Here is a 17,702-nt window from a genome sequence, read left to right as displayed (position 1 = left end):
CCCTGAGTTGCTCGATGTAGCCCACGGTGGTTTCTTTCGTAAGGTGTTGCGGTTCTAGTCGGAAGTTTGTAACGAAAACCATGGGACGCCCATTCTGAAGCTTTGTTACGCCTCTTGCGACGCCGATACCGTGTCCTAGAAGAAACTGGACGCTGCCCTTAAGCAAAACTTTGACGCAGGAAGCTTTATTGGCCCCGACGGGTAAAAAACTGACAATCGTGGCGGAAGGTTTACATTGTCAGCAAGGATTCGGGCCGCGGGTGTCGTCGCTTTGGGTTCCTCCGGTGCTGGAACAGGTTTTCGTAACGTCAGCTGGTTTGCTCCGAGGTCGATGATGGCACCATACTCGCAGATAAAGAGCATCCCTAGGATAACGTCCCTCGCACAGCTTTGCAGAACGACGAACTTCATAAGGCACGGCTTCCCATGGATCTTGACGCGAGCAGTGCATATCTCGACTAGTATGATGAGGTTCCCTCCGGTGGGTAGTATTTGAGGCGATTCCACGGCGTCGTCACCTTCCTAAGACGGCGTGAAAGCCTCCAACTCAGGACGGACTAGTCTGCTCGGTTTCCACGAGTGCCGACGTGTCGTAGCCGTTGATGGTCACGTTTAGGTTGTTGGGCACCGTTGCAGAAGCTTCGCTCCAATGCACGGCGTCGGTCTACGGCAACTCCACCTCCAGAGATGGCCGCACATAGTTTTCCCGGCGCGACAAGGGCGACAGGCCCCCACGACGGGGTCGGCGCATTAGCGAAGCTGGATGTCGTGTTGACGGCGACCGGGACCCACGGCGAGCTGGAGGCGGGGGAGGCTGAGGTCGTCGGAGGTATATTTCGATCTCCCGCAGTGGCTCACCGTGCGGGGACGTGGGTCGTTTGGTTGGAAGCTGCACAGCTCTATTTGCCGGTAGGGGCAATGGCGATGGATATGGTCAGGTTCCCTAGAGTGGTAGAACAACGGGCATCGATCGGCTTTCCTTCACACGTCGGTTTCCCTCGGCGAAAGTCGTTCTGGGCGAACGTACTGGACTTGTCCTTCCCGGCGTTGAAGATACTGTGGCATCAGATTATCCCGTCGGGATGGTGTCTGCTATTGAATGGCAGGCGGCGGCCGTTGGGGCATTGCGGCACAGCTCAGTGCCGGTTGGTCGAGCGGCGCAGCATTGACAGGAGCCCGTGGTTTGATGGCTCTCTGAAGCTCTTCTCGCACGACTTTGGCGATGGACAGTGATGCCAGGGGATCCGCGGCCGGCAGAAGTTTCTTGAGTTCTTCGCGAAGATCGTCGAGAATTATCTCGCGAATATCATCGGCGCTGGTACTGAGCTCGAAGCGGGCTGAAGCCAGAGTTGAGACGTCGCTGAGCCGATGATAGTGGCAAGCTAGGGTCTCTAGCGCCCACTCTATGCTTATTGCTTCGACAAGAAACCCATCGACTGTCGTCGAAGGGTTTCGGACAATGCCACCGAAGATGTCGCTCTTCACGCTTCTCATGAGGAGGAACGGTACTTTCTCCTCGGTAACTCGAGGGTCTGCACGGGTACTCAGTTGCAGAACATCTTCATCAAAGCTCATGACACTTTCGCTGGGTACTTGAGACCCTGCCTGGAAAAGATATTCGACCCGCTGCCTACGATGTTCATTCACGAAGGTCCTCTTCAGCTCGATGACGAAGGCGTCCCACAACGTCAGCGGAGCCTTGTGGTTCTCGAACTAGTCTCGTAGTTTTCTCCAGGGAGAAGTAGAGGTTTTGTAGGCTCTGTTCCGTAGTCCATTCCTTATGACGGGCTATACGTTCATTATGTTGAAGCCAGTTCCAGCCCGCTCCCCAGTGAAAGAAGACTTTTTGAGGAGGAAGGCGCCGCACTCAAGGCAAGCCTCCGAAGTTTGGTCTCCTACTTCCAAGGGTAAGACGAAACCGTCTACGAGACCAATCATGAATACCCAGTCGTCGCACACTTCGACCGCTTCATTAGTCGTCCTGACCGTCGCCTTATGCAATCCGACACCATACCATAGTAGGACCCACGAGGGTGTACTTCCGCTCTTAGGAATTGAAAGGTGGGAGCAATCACGATTCCCATTCGGCCACAGACGTGCTTGCTCGGAGACGCGCCTGGCAGTACACGATTGGTGTTGTGACATATGCTATGTAGCATAAAACATCTCAAACCACTTTCATGGGTGCCGCTTGTATGTCATAAAATCCCCAAGAGCAAATATTTTAAGAACGTTGATTAGGCTAACAATATCTGTGTGAATCGTCGGGTGAAGAGACATATGCAATGTTACAAGTTATGTTCTATAGTATAGTTCTTGAAATCCTCAGAAGTCCTGAAGCTCCACAGGATAAAAATCGGCGATTATATTCATTAGCGAGGGGTTTTCACTTACATTTTGTTTGGCTACTTTCGATTCGGCTGGAACGCCGCTTATTGTTTTCAGCGGTAATCTTTTCATAGGACGTCCAGTTTTCTTCTGTTCAAAATAAATAGCTGCAAATGTATCTGTGTATTAGTAAAGGCGTGATCACTTTATATTAGTGTCTTTATTATTTATTAGGTTGTTTTATACTCCTTCAAATATATATATTTACATGTTATGAACTGAGGGCATATTTCATTCCGGGTTTTGATTATTTACAAGTCACGAAATATCCACAGCTTCCTTGTCTTTTTGTATTTTTTTTATTTTAGAAAAGGACAATAAGACAACTGAATAACTTTGTAAAGGAACAGGTCGTAAACAACATTTAGATTTTCTACACGTAACAATTTGCTCCAGTATAGCGAAGATACCTAGACGAGAATGAACTGTATTCCGCTACGTAAAGAAACCGTGCACTTATAGTCGTATTCATTCGCTTGATGTTATGCGACAAGCTTTTTAAAATAAAACAAGACTGTAATAGCTGATCACTTATGTCGCTAGCGAGCATACCTGCTTTAGCATTGTATTTTTAACAGCTTGTTAGACAAAGCTCAACCAGCGTTTTACCAGAATTCGTAATGCGAGTAGGTAGACAGACAGGGGCGCCCCTGTTTGTTCACTTTATTGTCAATGTCTTTTGACGCTTACCTACTTGTAAAGAAAAGAGACGTACCTAAACAAGAATAACAGTTAAAACAATTGCAGGGCTTGTTCAATAAGCGCCAACCTCCCGATGACGCTATAATTTATAATCTGCGAGAGTGTTATGCAACTAAAATCACTCCCATTTGCTAATGGTTAAAACGCGTAAACACTAAAAGTGCTTTACGTGTTTCAACTGGACTATAAAAAAAGTGTTTATTTTTTTTTAATATTGCGCTGGTTTGATCGAACGATAAGCGTTTCCTGGCTTTCTCTCATTTTCAAATTTTTCGAGTGCGCAGAACGCTAGAACAGAAACTTCCTTCGCACCTATACAGAGGCATAAATAATAAAAAAATATTATTTATTGTAAATAGCAATAATTACTTGGCTCTCCCTTTATTTTCATCGTTCACACGCACAAGTAGTTGCTGATTTTGCACTAGCACGTTGTTTCTGACGTCTCATTTTTTTAAAATTTCTTTACGCTCTTTATTGCTTTGCCACGTAAACACCAGTGCAGAAAAGCGCCGATGCAGTGTTTGCGCTAACAGTGTTGGACAACGTGCACAAATGCACGTATGGAGCTATTTGTCTACTGTGTTTAAAGAGATAAATGTCAAAGGAAAGAAACTGTAACTGACCAATACTTTATATTATTAAATTTATTAACCAAGCGAAAAAAAATTCACCTTCCTTTTCCCACGGAAATGGATTACCAAAAGTATATTATAGATGAGCAGAACGTAAGGGCGCAAGGGAGCTGGTGTATACTAAACATTTTAGTGAAAAACCCGAGACTCCGGTAATGACAGGGGACGACAAGGAAGATAGGTGACTCCTTGGATAGGTGACTCCTTGAGGTCACGTGACCTCAAGGGGGTCACGTGATTTAAGGGGTCACGTGACCTCATGGGGTCACGTGACCTCAGGGGCTCACGTGACCTCGGGGGTCACGTGACCTGAAGGGTCACATGACCTTAGGGGGTCACGTGATCCCCAGAAGTCACGTGACTTCAGGGGGTCACGTGACCTCAAGGCGGTCACGTGACTTCTGGGGGTCACGTGACCTCAAGGGGTCAGGTGACATAGGGGGGTCACGTGACCTCAAGGGGGTCACGTGACTTCAGGGGGTGACCAGGGGGTCACGTGACCTAAGTGGGTCACGTGACCTTAGGGGGTCACGTGACCTCAAGGCGGTCACGTGGCTTCTGGGGGTCACGTGACCTCAAGGGGTCAGGTGACCTAAGTGGGTCACGTGACCTAAGGGGGTCACGTGACTTCTGGGGGTCACGTGACCTAGGGGTGTCACGTGACCTCGGGGGGTCACGTGACCTCGCGGTTACGCCGACGGCGACGGCGACGCCGACGCCGCTCAAGCCGGAAACGGGCCCCTAAGAGCTGCGCTCTAAAAAGAACATCTCAAAGTTTGAGACGTTCTCCTTCTCTTCCTTGTCGTCCTCTGTCATTACCGGAGTCTCGGGTTTTTCATTAAAATGTTTAGTATATTATAGACTGGTTGTCGTCTGCTTCAAGTTGAAACCGCACACTAGCCTCAGCTGGACATCTAGGGTAAATTATAATAACTTTATAGTCCATACCAACTGGACAGATTTGATGCTGTAGGCACGCTGTCTCACGTGAATGAGTGCAGTATATTGTATCCTTCTAGTAACGTAAATATATATTTGCCATAGGTATACCTGTTCCCTCCTGCTCTGCCGTGCACTTTTGTATCTTAATTGTCGTTTGCTCTTTCGCACACGAACGTCGACGGTAGCATCACCATGATTGTCCCAAGAAGGCTTTAGTTTATCACAAAGTCACTATCGATTCTGAGTCACTATCGATTCTGTCTGGCGTGAATGAAAGTTATTGTGACAGAGCCTTTTCATGGGGCTGTGGAATCGTCAGAGGGCACTTGTTTCTACGGAAGTTTAAACAACGGGTAGTTGGCAGCCCTAATATATGACAACTATGCTGCATCTACTGTGCAGCGGCAATTCGGAGAATGCAGTACGAATGACAAAAAACAAGTTCATTCTCAAAAAAGGGTGTAGAACTTACACCCCTTGTCACATATACGACACCCCAAAACTTCAGTTCGCCGTACAGCGCACTGACATCAAGCTGACGGCCCCAACTTTTACGAGAAGCTTGATGACGGTGAGATTTAAGATATTAAACAGCTAAAGTAAGCATCAAAGAGTACAGAAAGAAAACACTAAGGTTTTGCAGTAGGGCCAAGAAAACCCCTATAACTTATTTTACAGTCAGTTGCACTTACGTAAGCTATTTTAATAAGTTGTATAACACAGCTAATAAATTTGAGTAATGCGGATTCTTGGGCGAGTTGGTACTGAAACTTGGAGAACATAATAGCGCTTCACAACAGGGACGAAGAGTAGGAAGGAGACAACACAATCCGCTAACTTCAACTGGTTTAATCGTCAGAAAATCAAGATAAATAAATACTCTGCATCATCGCGCCATTCAACCAATCCCAAGCCACGCCACTCATCGCAAGAACTGTGTCTCTGTCGGCCAAATCGATTGACGCCACGCTGACACATCGATCCCCGTAGTTTTTTATCCGGTCTGCCTCTATAATTTCCCTTACCGTCTTATCTCTATGTTTTCTTATGACAGTGCACAAATTAAATTCAGGTTTGCACCCACAGTCATGGCAGTGCATCGACAAATGACCGTCGCGCTGTCCGCTCACTTTTTGGTTGTGCTCGCGCAATCTGTCATTTAGACATCTTCCCGTCTGTCCAACGTACTTTTTACCGCACGTCAGCGGGATCTCATAAACGACGCCTTCTGCGCAATCTACAAACGGGCTGCGATGCTTCTTCACGCAGCCAACCGGTGGTTTGCGGTAAGGGTCCGTCATTTTGCACAACTTGGGAAGTTTTTCCGGTGCAGAAAAAACCACCCGAGCATTTACGCGGTTTGCTATACTTTTGAGATTGTGTGCGGTTTTGTGCATGTAAGGCACAACCGCCACCCTTTGTTTCTTTTGGGCCATGTCTTGATCTGGACTCGCTATGACTCGTAGCTTCCTTAAAACCTTTTCTGCAACCGACACCAGGAGCGTCCCCGGAAAACCGGCAGCCACCAAGCGTTCTGACTGCTCCTTCAGACCTGAAGGCATCGCATGATGACATGACCTTCTGATGGCGTTGACAAAGCACAAATTTACAAAGCCGCTCGTGAAAGTTGGTAGCGTCGGTTGAACGTCAGTGCGCTGTACGCCCAACCGAAGTTTAGGGGTGTAGTGTACGTGACAAAGGGTGTAAGGGCTACACCCCCTTTTTTGTGTGTACAACGCCCGTGCGTGATAAAACTAACAGGGTTGGGAATTAAGCTAATTGCATCAGTGTTATCCTATGAAAAATAACACAAACCCTGATGTTTCATGGGACCCTCTCAGCCCTTCAAACTAATGCCCTTGAATAAGAAAGGTAGCGACATCTTCTCCCTCCTCCTCTAACGCGCACACCTTTTATCTTTATGTTTTGCTTTTTTACAACCGCGTGTCGACTGTAGCGCCGCCTGGATAGGCCCAAGATAGAAGACGACCTTCCTGTATTTGAGTCAGAGCTCAGTCAGAGGCTGCCCTATTGAAAATATTTCTAAAGGGCCCGTCAGCCTTGAAGGATTATGGGACCTCACAGGCCTTCAAAGCCCTTCAAAAATACCCCACAGAAAAACCCTTCAAGGATACCCCATAGAAAAACCCTTTAGCCCCACAGCCCTTTAACCCGTCAGGCCCTTTAGCCCATCAACCCTTTAGACGCCCAAATGACTGTGAACCATAGACAAAAATGCAGGTCAAAACACTGAAAATTTATTGCCGACATTTAGTTTTACATGCATATTATAACTCAAAAAGCAACGCTTGTTCAAACCCGGCGCAAGGAGCTGTAGACGAAAGGGATCACATCAAACAGGGACAACTGACATCCTTATCACAAAGAAAAATACCTTTCAAAGTACTCACAATGCCGCTGGGTATATTCCTGATGTACGGTAGTTCAGCTAATAAAACCGAGCAGGTGCACCTCATGGACACATACACAGTCTCAGTAAGCACGTTTAGCGAAAACCACAAACTCGTAAGCAGCACCCGCCGCCGTTGAGAAATCCCGAGCACAGTCACGGTTTCGTCCATGATGACATCGCGCCGGAGTCTTCGGCGTATTTTTCGCTCGCTGGTCTGAAGTCGGACGGACGAAGAGGCGCAAGGAACAAGTCCGGACAGCGGCCGTCATCCACTGTCTCAACACCCACAGTGCCATAATCCCGTTGCGCAGGCACAACATGCGGTGGGACGTTGACCCCGACTGCCAGGCTTTGCAGAGAGTAAGCCGACACCGGCCACCATCTCCTTGAATGCGCTGAACACAAAGGCGCTCGAGCGGTGCTGAAGGCGGCCTGCGCCGAACTATGGTTCACCTGCGGTACCAAGAAAGAAACTGCACGGATCAAAACAGACCAAGGGGCGAGCCCTCAAAACCATGCATGCTCACCTTCCTGGAGGAAATTGGTCCGCTCCAAACATCCAGGCTCGTGGGATAACCGGAACCGCACACGAGCAGAGAGAAAATGGCTATGGCCTCCCCCGCTTGCACATACCCCCCTCCTCCCCCCGACCGCTGGCCTGGCAGCCCTGCACCCTCTCCCCATCGCCGGGCGGAGAGAGGCGATTGCTTTTTGGGGACATTCCCCCGTGGAAGACCGGTTCCCGGAACGAGTCGCTCCCGCGTGCGTCCCTGTTCCTGGAAAGCGCGCACTGCTCTCGGCTTGTTCTTTTTTTTTTTTTTTTTTTTTATACATGGTTGCACGTATTTCGCCTCGAGCGGACAGGATTGCGTTCGCCTCAAAACGCCGCTCGGCCAACACCACTCGGCCCGCGGCTTGTCAATTCTCCACATGGGCGGTCGCCCTCAGTAGCTCTTTCGCGACCGAACACCCCGGCAGTGACAGACGGGTCCAGGAGCCCACTCGTATTTGATAGAAGAGCAGTAATAAAAATCTGACCGTACTCACACACGATCGGCATTCTCCAAATACTTATTTTTTCCCCCGTAGCGTACAATAAGCAGCTATGTTCATTAATTCTGCGAAATGTGTTTTTTTCACCTGGGCCGTTGCCCACACAGACATATCAAGAGGCCTGAAGGTTTTCCCGACCCCATTAGAAAAGTTCTTGACAGGCTTTCAGACATTTCAAGGCATCGTAAAGGGGACTTTAGACATTTCAGGAGAGCCTCTGACGGGGCCAGTGAACCCACCAGGAAATATCGGTGCCCCCGTCAAACATCTCAGAAATTCCTGAAGTCCCTTTCACACCCTTTAAAAAAATCCTGAAGTCCCATCAGAGCGATTTTCAATAGGGTGAAAGACACGCAGATACATACACACAGGCTAAAAGCCCACTGTCACGGTCTAAAGCCTCGAAGGATGTGCTCAAAGAAAGACGATGAAAGCTGTGACGTTGCACAGTCGGCGTTATTTGATTGGCGACATGAGCTCATAGCATGCACTGCACACCGATAGCATAGGCATCCCTTCTCCATGCTCTTCTGACGCGCACACCTTTTATCTTTATGTTTTGTTCTTTACACCCGCGCGTCGAGGGCAGCGCCGCCTGGATCGGCCCAAAATAGCAGGCGGCATTCTTCAAAGGGTGTCGCTACTTTTCCGTATAAACGGGCTTTACTTCAAACCCCTTCTGTCCGTCAAACCCCTCAGCCCTTCATATACCTTTGGCACTTCAAACTCCTTCAGCCCTTCAGACCCCATCAGCCATTCTACCATTTAGACACCCAAATGAGTGTGAACCATGGACGAAAGAGGCAGTTTAAGACGTTACTGGATGTTTATTCGAGACATTGAGTTTTACATACATGTTGCAACTCAAAAAGACGATAAGAACCAACATGTGCTCAAACCCGGGCGCAAGCAGCTGCAGACAAAAAATAGCACACTAAATAGAAACAATCGAGCTCTTTGTCGCAAACTAATTTTTTTTAGGTACTCGCATCCAGGATACAAAACAAGAACAGCAAAACCAACACACCGCATCAGTTGTTATCACGCTTTGCGCGAATGATCGTGACATGCCACTAAAACTTGGCGGCGTACTTGCGATGAAGTGACAGCGATCTCCAAATAGAGGTGTCACACAGCACAATCACAAGTCAAACGTTTGGAACCACTCAAACGGACTCGACAGCGCTTGAAACAAACAGCGCTAGTTGATAGAAGTGACTCTCTACTAATCGCGAGTCACGAAATGGACGTCAGCCCGAATCTCCCGGGCATGAAGGGGAGGACGCCCGGAAGTCGAGGCACTCGTTGTAGTTCGCCGGCCGTGCGAGATGAAACGGAGCGGGTGACGGGGGGTCGACGGAGCCGATAGTGTGCAGCTCCAGCGAGTCCGCTAGAGACGGAGTTGGCAGCGGCCGAGATTGTACTCCGTGACCTGGCGGCGAAGGGCCAAATCCAAAGCTCGACCACACGGCACCACTCGTCAGGACAGCGGCGTCCCTCGCAGCCGACCGTAGATTTTCACATGGTTCTCGCACACTGCAGGATTCTTGTAAACAAGGACGCAAATCGTTTGGCCAAGCTGATCTACACGTAGACACCGTCTGCTACCGTCGCGTAAACGGCTACAGCACGGAGGGTTCACTCCTCTACTACGACTTTGACAAGCTCGCGCCGCTAGCGCTACTCGAGCGCGGTACAGAACAGCTAGGCAGAAATAGGCCTACCTGGCCGGTGGCTCGCCGTGTGAGAAGTGCTGTTCTCGCCAAATCCACACTGGCACTTGAACACACCCAACTCCTTTCCAAATTGTTATCATAAGCAGGGGTTTACCCAGGAATTAAAATCAGGGGGGGTGTCTAAATTTTTTTTGGGGGGGGGGGGTTAAAGGGGGGGGCATTGCGAATATAGGAGTCGTTGTGAATTAAGGGGGTGCCTTTGGAAAAACGAGGGGGGGGGGGTCCTATCCCCCCTAGGGGGGGTCTAGGGAAATCCCTGATCATAAGCATTCGATCAAAACCATTACACACCCAAACTGCCGGCGCGTCAATCTACCAGCTCCCCCAACCCAGCGAGCTCTGCCAGCTGGACGGTGCATAGTCCGCATGCGCTGTACGCTACATATTGGGCGGTGCCTTGCGCCACCTGCCAGTGCACGCGTGCTACGGCGCGGCACGTTTTGCTAACGTCCTTCGCGCTGTTTGCTGGGTGGCGTGATTTATTCTAAGGCGAAGTCAAGCTTATCATACGGCGTACTCGCGCTTATGATACTGCGTACTCACCTAACAGTCCGAAAAAAAATACAAGGGGAGCCGACATATATGCCGCTGACGGAAAGTTGCAAACCTAGAGTGTCAGTTGGCGCTGAGTGAGTGTATCTTTTAGTTGCGTGTTTGTGTCCTTGGAGTGATAGTCGTTCGGGTGCGCTGTTACGTTGAACACCATGACGACGAGATGATCGGACGCCCAACACAGAGGGACGTGTTTTGTCTAGCGCCGAATAGTGCCAACATGAAATATATCAACACGCCTGTGCGACGACCTTCATCGCCAATAAATTGAAACGTGTCACTGTCACCCCAGGCTTGACTTCGAACATACCGAAAGCCAAGCACTTTCACAAATGGCTGACAACAGAAATAAAAAAAAAAAGACTACACTACGCCTTCACGCATTAATCCTGATCTCTCCAACAGACCCGTTAAAACGATTTTGGTGGGTGTCGTGCTTTTACGAAGAAGATTAGGACACACCCCACAGGCCTCTAAAAATTATGACAGGTCTCTTACAGTCTTCAGAAATTCTTGAAGGGTACGTCAGGCCGTTTAGCGAATTTCAACGGATATCTCAGACCCCTCAAACTTGTTGAAGGGTACGACAAAACTATTCAGAAATCTTGGTGTGCCCCATAGACGGATTTTTAATAGAGCACCACTGTAGCCTTCGGTTCAATGCTCAAAATCTACGCTTTGTTCACACGCACACAGCCCACTCGCACACACACATTTTCACGAATCCCGTGCATTTCATATTTAACACGCATAAAACATCATAAAAACAGAAGGGCCTTGTGTCCTATAAAAAGAAAAAGGTTAACTTGAACACGATAAAAGAAGAAAGTAAACTTGAACATGAAAAAAGAAAAAAATTTATACCTGGTACGAAGCGTTAGGTGAGCGTTGATCAGTAAAACAAGCTTAAAGCAGGGCGGCGTTTGGAAAGTTCATTAACGTACCAACTGAAAAAAGCAACATATTTCGCAGCGATATCAAAATCAGCTTCCTTTCAAGTTGGCGAACACTGCTATCTGGATGAGGATCAGTGCACGATTTGTGCCATTAACTTTGCCTTGCCGCAACGCGAAAGAAACAGGCTCTACTCTGCTTGTTCGTCGTCGGAGGCCTCTTTATATATAATTAGAACGGCAGTTCTAAAATGTTCCTCACGTAGACGAAACGAAGTATGGGGAAGTCACGTTTGGGAGATTTTTTTTCTCATTTATTTTAATGTGTGGCCGGCGCACGTTTCATGTTCGTGTTTGTTCGGGGCGAGCATCTTTCAATTTGGTGTTAAGGGGGTGTGGGTTCAGAGCTGCTGATCTCATAGATTTTCTTCGTCTTTGATACTTTTCTTTTGTCGAAAGTCAGTTTTTCTAAAGCGAGTAGTTTGATATAAGTACTTCCAAATATTGCTAGTATACTTGTACTTCGTAGTAACCTACACGACCTGGAATGTTTATTTTGTTATATTTAACTACTTATAATTGGGTATCTTATAACAATTGTAACTTTAATTCAATTTGGGTCCTTTCGATGCAGCACGCATGAGAAAAGTCTATCTTGTACACGTTTGGCAATTCAAAGGGCCTAAATTCGGCCCAATAGTGTTTTCATCCAAGACACTATTTAGAAACAATAAGTCCAACGAACAAAAAAACAACAAAAAACTCGAGGTTTGGTTTTTTCCTCGTTACTGCCAACGAGCAAACAGCCGCGAAGCCCAGCTATGAAAATTTTTACAATTTGGAAGAAAGATACCCAAGCTCTGGCCAAAGAATATAAAGTTTTGTCATTATACTTCGGATTTTTCAAAATCCTAAAATCCCAGGCAAAAAAAAGAAGCAAATTTGGACTTTAATAGTTGTGCTACAAGTGTTTTCTATGTGGTGTGAGTCGTATATCACAAGCGTATGATCCTTTTGTGGTTTCAACAGAATAACTATATATATATATATATATATATATATATATATATATATATATATATATATATATACCGGGTGTTTTTGCGAAGACTTTCAAAAAGCCTAAAAATTAGGGCGATTGAAAAAAGAAGAAACTCTCTTCGGGAACAAACTACCAGCCACGGCGGACGTCAGGAATTGCCAAAAACCTACTAATTAGCCAGATAATTAATTAAAACTTGTTAATTAACTTTGTAATTAGGGGAAATAGACATATGGTTGCAATTAGAAAGTTGCTGAGCGTTATCGAAAACCACTAAATCAGTCATTTTCAGAAAGACTTTGGGCGCGTGAGACGAGTAGTAGCGCACTAAAGTTACCACTCGTGGAGCAGGTACAAGGCTAGCGGTTGCGGTAAGGCGCCCGCGCGATTTTTCCGCCTCTTATCTAGCCCCAGCCTTGTACCTGCTCCACCAGTGGTTATTTTAGTGCGCTACTACTCTTCTCAAGCGCTTAAAGTCTTTCTGAAAATGACTGATTTAGTGGTTTTCGATAACGCTCAGCAACTTTCTAATTAGAGCCATTTGTCTATTTCCCCTAATTAAAAAGTTAATTAACAAGTTTTAATTAATTATCTGGCTAATTAGTAGGTTTTTGGCAATTCCTGACGTCCGCCGTGGCTGGTAGTTTGTTCCCGAAGAGAGTTTCTTCTTTTTTCAATCGCCCTAATTTTTAGGATTTTTGAAAGCCTTCGCAAAAACACCCGGTTATATATATATATATATATATATATATATATATATATATATATATATATATATATATATATATATATATATATATATATGTATATACTACGGATGGGTCAGTACTACTGGCGTATCGTTTGGGGTAGTTTTAATTTTCATCATCAAACGGTTCTATCACTGTAGTTTACATATTCTATTATAAATTCGATTGCAAATGTCGCAATTACGTTGTTTTTATGCACCTGATTATAGTAACATATTGATACCTCTTTTTATTCGGGCCCATAATATTTTACTCGCTGTTATACTTAAATGCCAGATGCAAAGCTATGTGAAACTCATATATTTGGAAAAGTATATAAAGTAATTTTGAAACTGTCTGCTGCGTTTATTGTTTGTGTATACACGCCTTTTCACAACTGTAAACAGCGTATTCATTTAAATGCGCGTTTGTTAAATATTTTGCATTTGGGTTTTGATACATTCTTGTAAACATTTTTTATCATATCTATAAAGTTCCCTACAGAAAGGAATCGTTCCAAGTATTTTATAGAGCGCAGCTCTTAGGCGCCCGTTTCCTGGTTGAACGTCGTCGGCGTAGGCGTAATCGCGCGTTGCATTATGGGACGTTTTTCATAATGACGTTAAACGTGACGTCACGTGCCGTCACGTGTGATGTCATTATGATCAACGTGACGTCACATGTCACATCTGGCTAAATTCATCAAAAATATTTAGCAGAAATTTTTCCGATAAATTTAGCGGGGAAATTGGCGTCACGTGAATTGAACACCAATTCAATTTCCCCCTCTAAATTTAGCGGGAGAAAGTGACAAAAATTTCCCCGCTAGATTTAGCAGGGAAGTTTTTGCTAAACTTCTCGTTAAATTTAGCGGGAAAATCTTGGTAAATTTTCCGCTAAATTTAGTGGGGAAATTTTCGCTTCATTCAGCGGGAAATTTAACGAAAATTTCCCCCTAAATGGGAGCGGAGCAGGAGAGGAGGATACGGCGGCGGAGCAGGGACATCCCCTCCCCTCCGCACCCTCCCCTCCTCCTCCTCAATAGCTGCGTTCTAATTCGGCATTACACAGAATTGTAAACGTCTTTACATTTTATGCTTCTGGTAATATCACGAAGGCCTGCCGCAATTTTTTATATTGTTTCCTAAGTAGAGAAGTATGTTGGCAGAGAAATATGAATAAAACGACCAAACGCAGTCTTTACTTAGAATATGCTGCCTTTGCGATTACTTTTTTTAAAATGATGAATGCAGGTTTTCTACTCAAGAAAGCGAAATCAACAAACAAAATGGAATTTCACGAAGGCACGCCCTATATGTCATTATTCGCGTAGCTAAAAAAAATCGCACGAAGACATCAGTGCCACACTATGAGCCCCGAACTTTTTTTGTTGCTTTTTCATTTTCAAGTTTGAAGTTAAATTGAATTCGCACTTTCACAGCAACAATATGAATATGCGCAGTACACTTAAAAAAAATTGATCTCACAGTAGAACAAATTTTTTTTTTGTTTAAAAACACATTTTGTCTAATAGATTTTAAATTTAAACAATGTCATTACATTGTAACATAGCACCTATTTCTAGATTTGCTCTTCGGTTTTGCGAGGAGTACGTTGATTGCTCTATTTTCTGTTCTTGTCGACTGGATGAATAATGATCGAAAACAAGTGTTGTGTGTAACCGAAGCGTTTGCGAGAGGTTGAAACAAATATGAAATCAGTTCGCGACTAAGCCGATAGATGGCGCCACCATCTCTGGCGCGTTTCCTTACCGGACCCAGAACGGAGCCGATTCTCGAAGAGCCCCCCCTTGGTGGCGGAAACGATAGGGCTAAGTTTCTGAAGATGTCAGTGTCCATACTGCATGTTTTTTTTTTTTTTTTTGTTTTTTCGTTTTTTTTTTTTACATCTATCCCGAACGTCTTTTTAGTATGTGAATCTAGGCTAACTCCGCAGTTTTTGAATTAAGAAAAAAATTATCGAATACTCTACATATCCTTATTATTTGGTAAGCATTTCATGTCAAGGATCCTCGCACTCGCTACTTTGAAGGTTTAACGTAATGTTTAATCACCAAATACATCTACATGTAGACATCTGCGAAGGTTATATTTCTCTTCCGAGCGTTTGTCGCTATAGAATATTATTAAATATCGAATCGATATCTGCGTTAAACTGATACGGCAGCGTGTGGCCAGGAACTCTCTAAGACGTTGTAAAGCGCTCCAAAAGGCCCTAATAATACTTTTTTTATTTGCTGTGAGTCGGAAAAAAACAACAACAACATAGATGTAATAGGCGCGCACTCGATAATTGGGTCTTTAAAGGGGAACTAAAGTAAATTCCAAAACCTCTTTTTTTTTTTTAGAACGCAATTTTATTTTGCACGCACTGACCATCCTAGAAAACGAAGTATTACGTAGTCATGCATGACCTCTTCCTCTATTAAAAACGCGGCCATTATTCGTGACTCGCCCCCTTTTCTAATCACTATCTCAAAGAAGGGTCGTGACGCGATGTTCGATCGAGTTTTTGATAGGAAAATATCACGCATGACTGCAATTTTTTTTGTAATGCTTAAGCTAAAACGCGAAAAATGATTCTGCGTCGTGAAGAAGCGATATCAATATCCACTTAGTGTACCTCTAAGATTTATCCCCCGCCCTTGGGAGCGGGCAGGTAAGCGCACAGGTAGAGCCGTAAGTTAGAAGGCCGTGTACGCGTGAGCCGTCAAAATATACAAACGATTCGACACTAAGGTGTTCTATGAATAAAATGGACCCCCTTTTCGTTCTGAGAATATAGACGATTCGCTAATTTCACCCTTTTCATGGGTGTAGACCAATCGCACGGGAAGGAGCCTTCGTAGTCCTTTGCTTTAAGAACAACAAATAATTCATGGCTAATCGTGAAGCCGTTTACCACTTCGCGATATGTTTTAAATAGTTATTATTACTGATGATGCGATTTCATAACTAACAACGAACGACAACATGATTGGAGGTAGCCACGTTCCTCTTGTGATTGGGCTGTCCGTGGGCTTGAGATACATCTCCTTTTTCTTTTCTGTTGTTTTCTTTTACTCTTAGTAAATTCAACCACGACGATTTTAACTTATGACTGGGGCAGGAGTAGAAAATTCATTCTGCCCCAGCCATCACGGTAAGCGTCCACCAGCTAGCCTGCGAACTGCGTGTAATTGAGTAAATTCAAGTTTGAAATGCGGGGTAATGCTAAGTGTAGTTGGATATATAATAATCCAGCTACACTAAAAAAACTAGTACGTTTACTTTCTTCGAAAGCTGTTGGTAGGAAGAGTCACTGCCTTCTAGGAAGAGAGCTTGGCGGATGACGAGGTTGGAAATACATTTAAATAAAAAAATATATACATTCGCAGCACTGTGACACTCAGCATGACATTCCGCATGCTACGTCAAGCTCACCACAATAGTGCAAACTGGTATTTTAAGATTCCTAAAATTTACGCAGCCGGTTCATTCGACGAGCTCAGCTTGTGGACTGCAACCATTGGCTCTCTCATGTGCCTTGCGGGCAAAGTAGACGCTCCACATTTCATAGAGCTCACCGTCTCTGACAGCCTGAGAAACGGGGGGAGGGGGGGGGGGGTACTTACCTCTACTGTAGGGGGATGGATGGTGCATTCAGCAGTCAAATTTAAAGGCACCTGAATTGAGCGCTTGACAGGCTTTTCAACTCTTCCGAGTGCTGGTTCGAACAGCGTGCAGGGCAGTGGCGTAGGCAGGGGGGGGGGGGGGGGGGGGGAGTAGTGTGTGGGGATCGAAACGCTCTCTTTAGCTTGCGGTATTCACAACTCAAGCAGGTCGTTCGCCCTCTCGGGGACGAACGACTAACCGGTTTTTTAAACTCTTGCATGAAGTCATCCTCCTAAGGTTTTTTTTTAAACACTTGCTTTACCATTCATTTCTGGGCTTAAATGCTTGTCTAGGTTCATTTATTTAGTTCTTCTCCATTTATAATTACTCTTTCTTTCGCGGCCGACGAGGTCATCACCGATCCCTAATCCCGTTCCTTAGCCGAAGAGTTTGGAAACTCCTGTTTACTCGTTGAGAGCAAAAGCGCGAAAGCAAAGAGCGCCGTGACAATGCACTTTAGCGTCGACTGCGGTATGGCTTCAAGTGAAACGGTGTGCGGCCGTATGAAACATCCCGCGTTAAAACAGGCGGAAACGCAACGAGCCATTCGTTGAGTTCGTTAAGATCTCACTGACTAAGAAATCAAGGCTGGCCTTTTCCATTTTTTGTGCTCCATGCACTCCCAGATGTCGCTTCACCGAGGACCAAGGGGAAGTCTGGGCAGGAGCTTCCCAACGCACGCCTGGTGTCCAACGCCATCCGGGGGGCCCCACCCGACCCCCTGCGTCGGCGTCCGGGGCGCCACACGAACCTGTTCATGGCCTTCGGACAGCTGGTCGACCACGACATCGCGCTCACCCCAGATGTGCGAGGACGTACGTGCACACTTCAAGAAACCTCGTGTTTCTTTCCATTCGTTTCCTTCTCTCTTTTTTATTATTACGATTAGTCTCTTTTGATATTGTTATAATGGGTCAAAGCAATATCATAGGCTCCGCTGGCCG

General features: G+C 45.8%; 1 protein-coding gene across 1 annotated transcript in view; it reads left to right on the top strand.

The window, feature by feature from the left end:
• LOC120847703 (chorion peroxidase-like) overlaps window positions 1-17,702 on the top strand; it is a 102,430-nt gene that overhangs the window by 21,633 nt on the left and 63,095 nt on the right. The window contains exon 4 of the mRNA XM_040504235.1: window positions 17,385-17,573. Coding sequence (XP_040360169.1) covers window positions 17,385-17,573 — 189 coding nt within the window. The remainder of the gene's footprint in view (window positions 1-17,384; window positions 17,574-17,702) is intronic.

Source organism: Ixodes scapularis, unplaced genomic scaffold (assembly GCF_016920785.2).
Source record: "Ixodes scapularis isolate PalLabHiFi unplaced genomic scaffold, ASM1692078v2 PGA_scaffold8__174_contigs__length_109621045, whole genome shotgun sequence".
Taxonomy (NCBI): domain Eukaryota; kingdom Metazoa; phylum Arthropoda; class Arachnida; order Ixodida; family Ixodidae; genus Ixodes; species Ixodes scapularis.
Note: the sequence above shows the minus strand (reverse complement) of the source record. Positions and strands in the feature narration are given on the sequence as shown.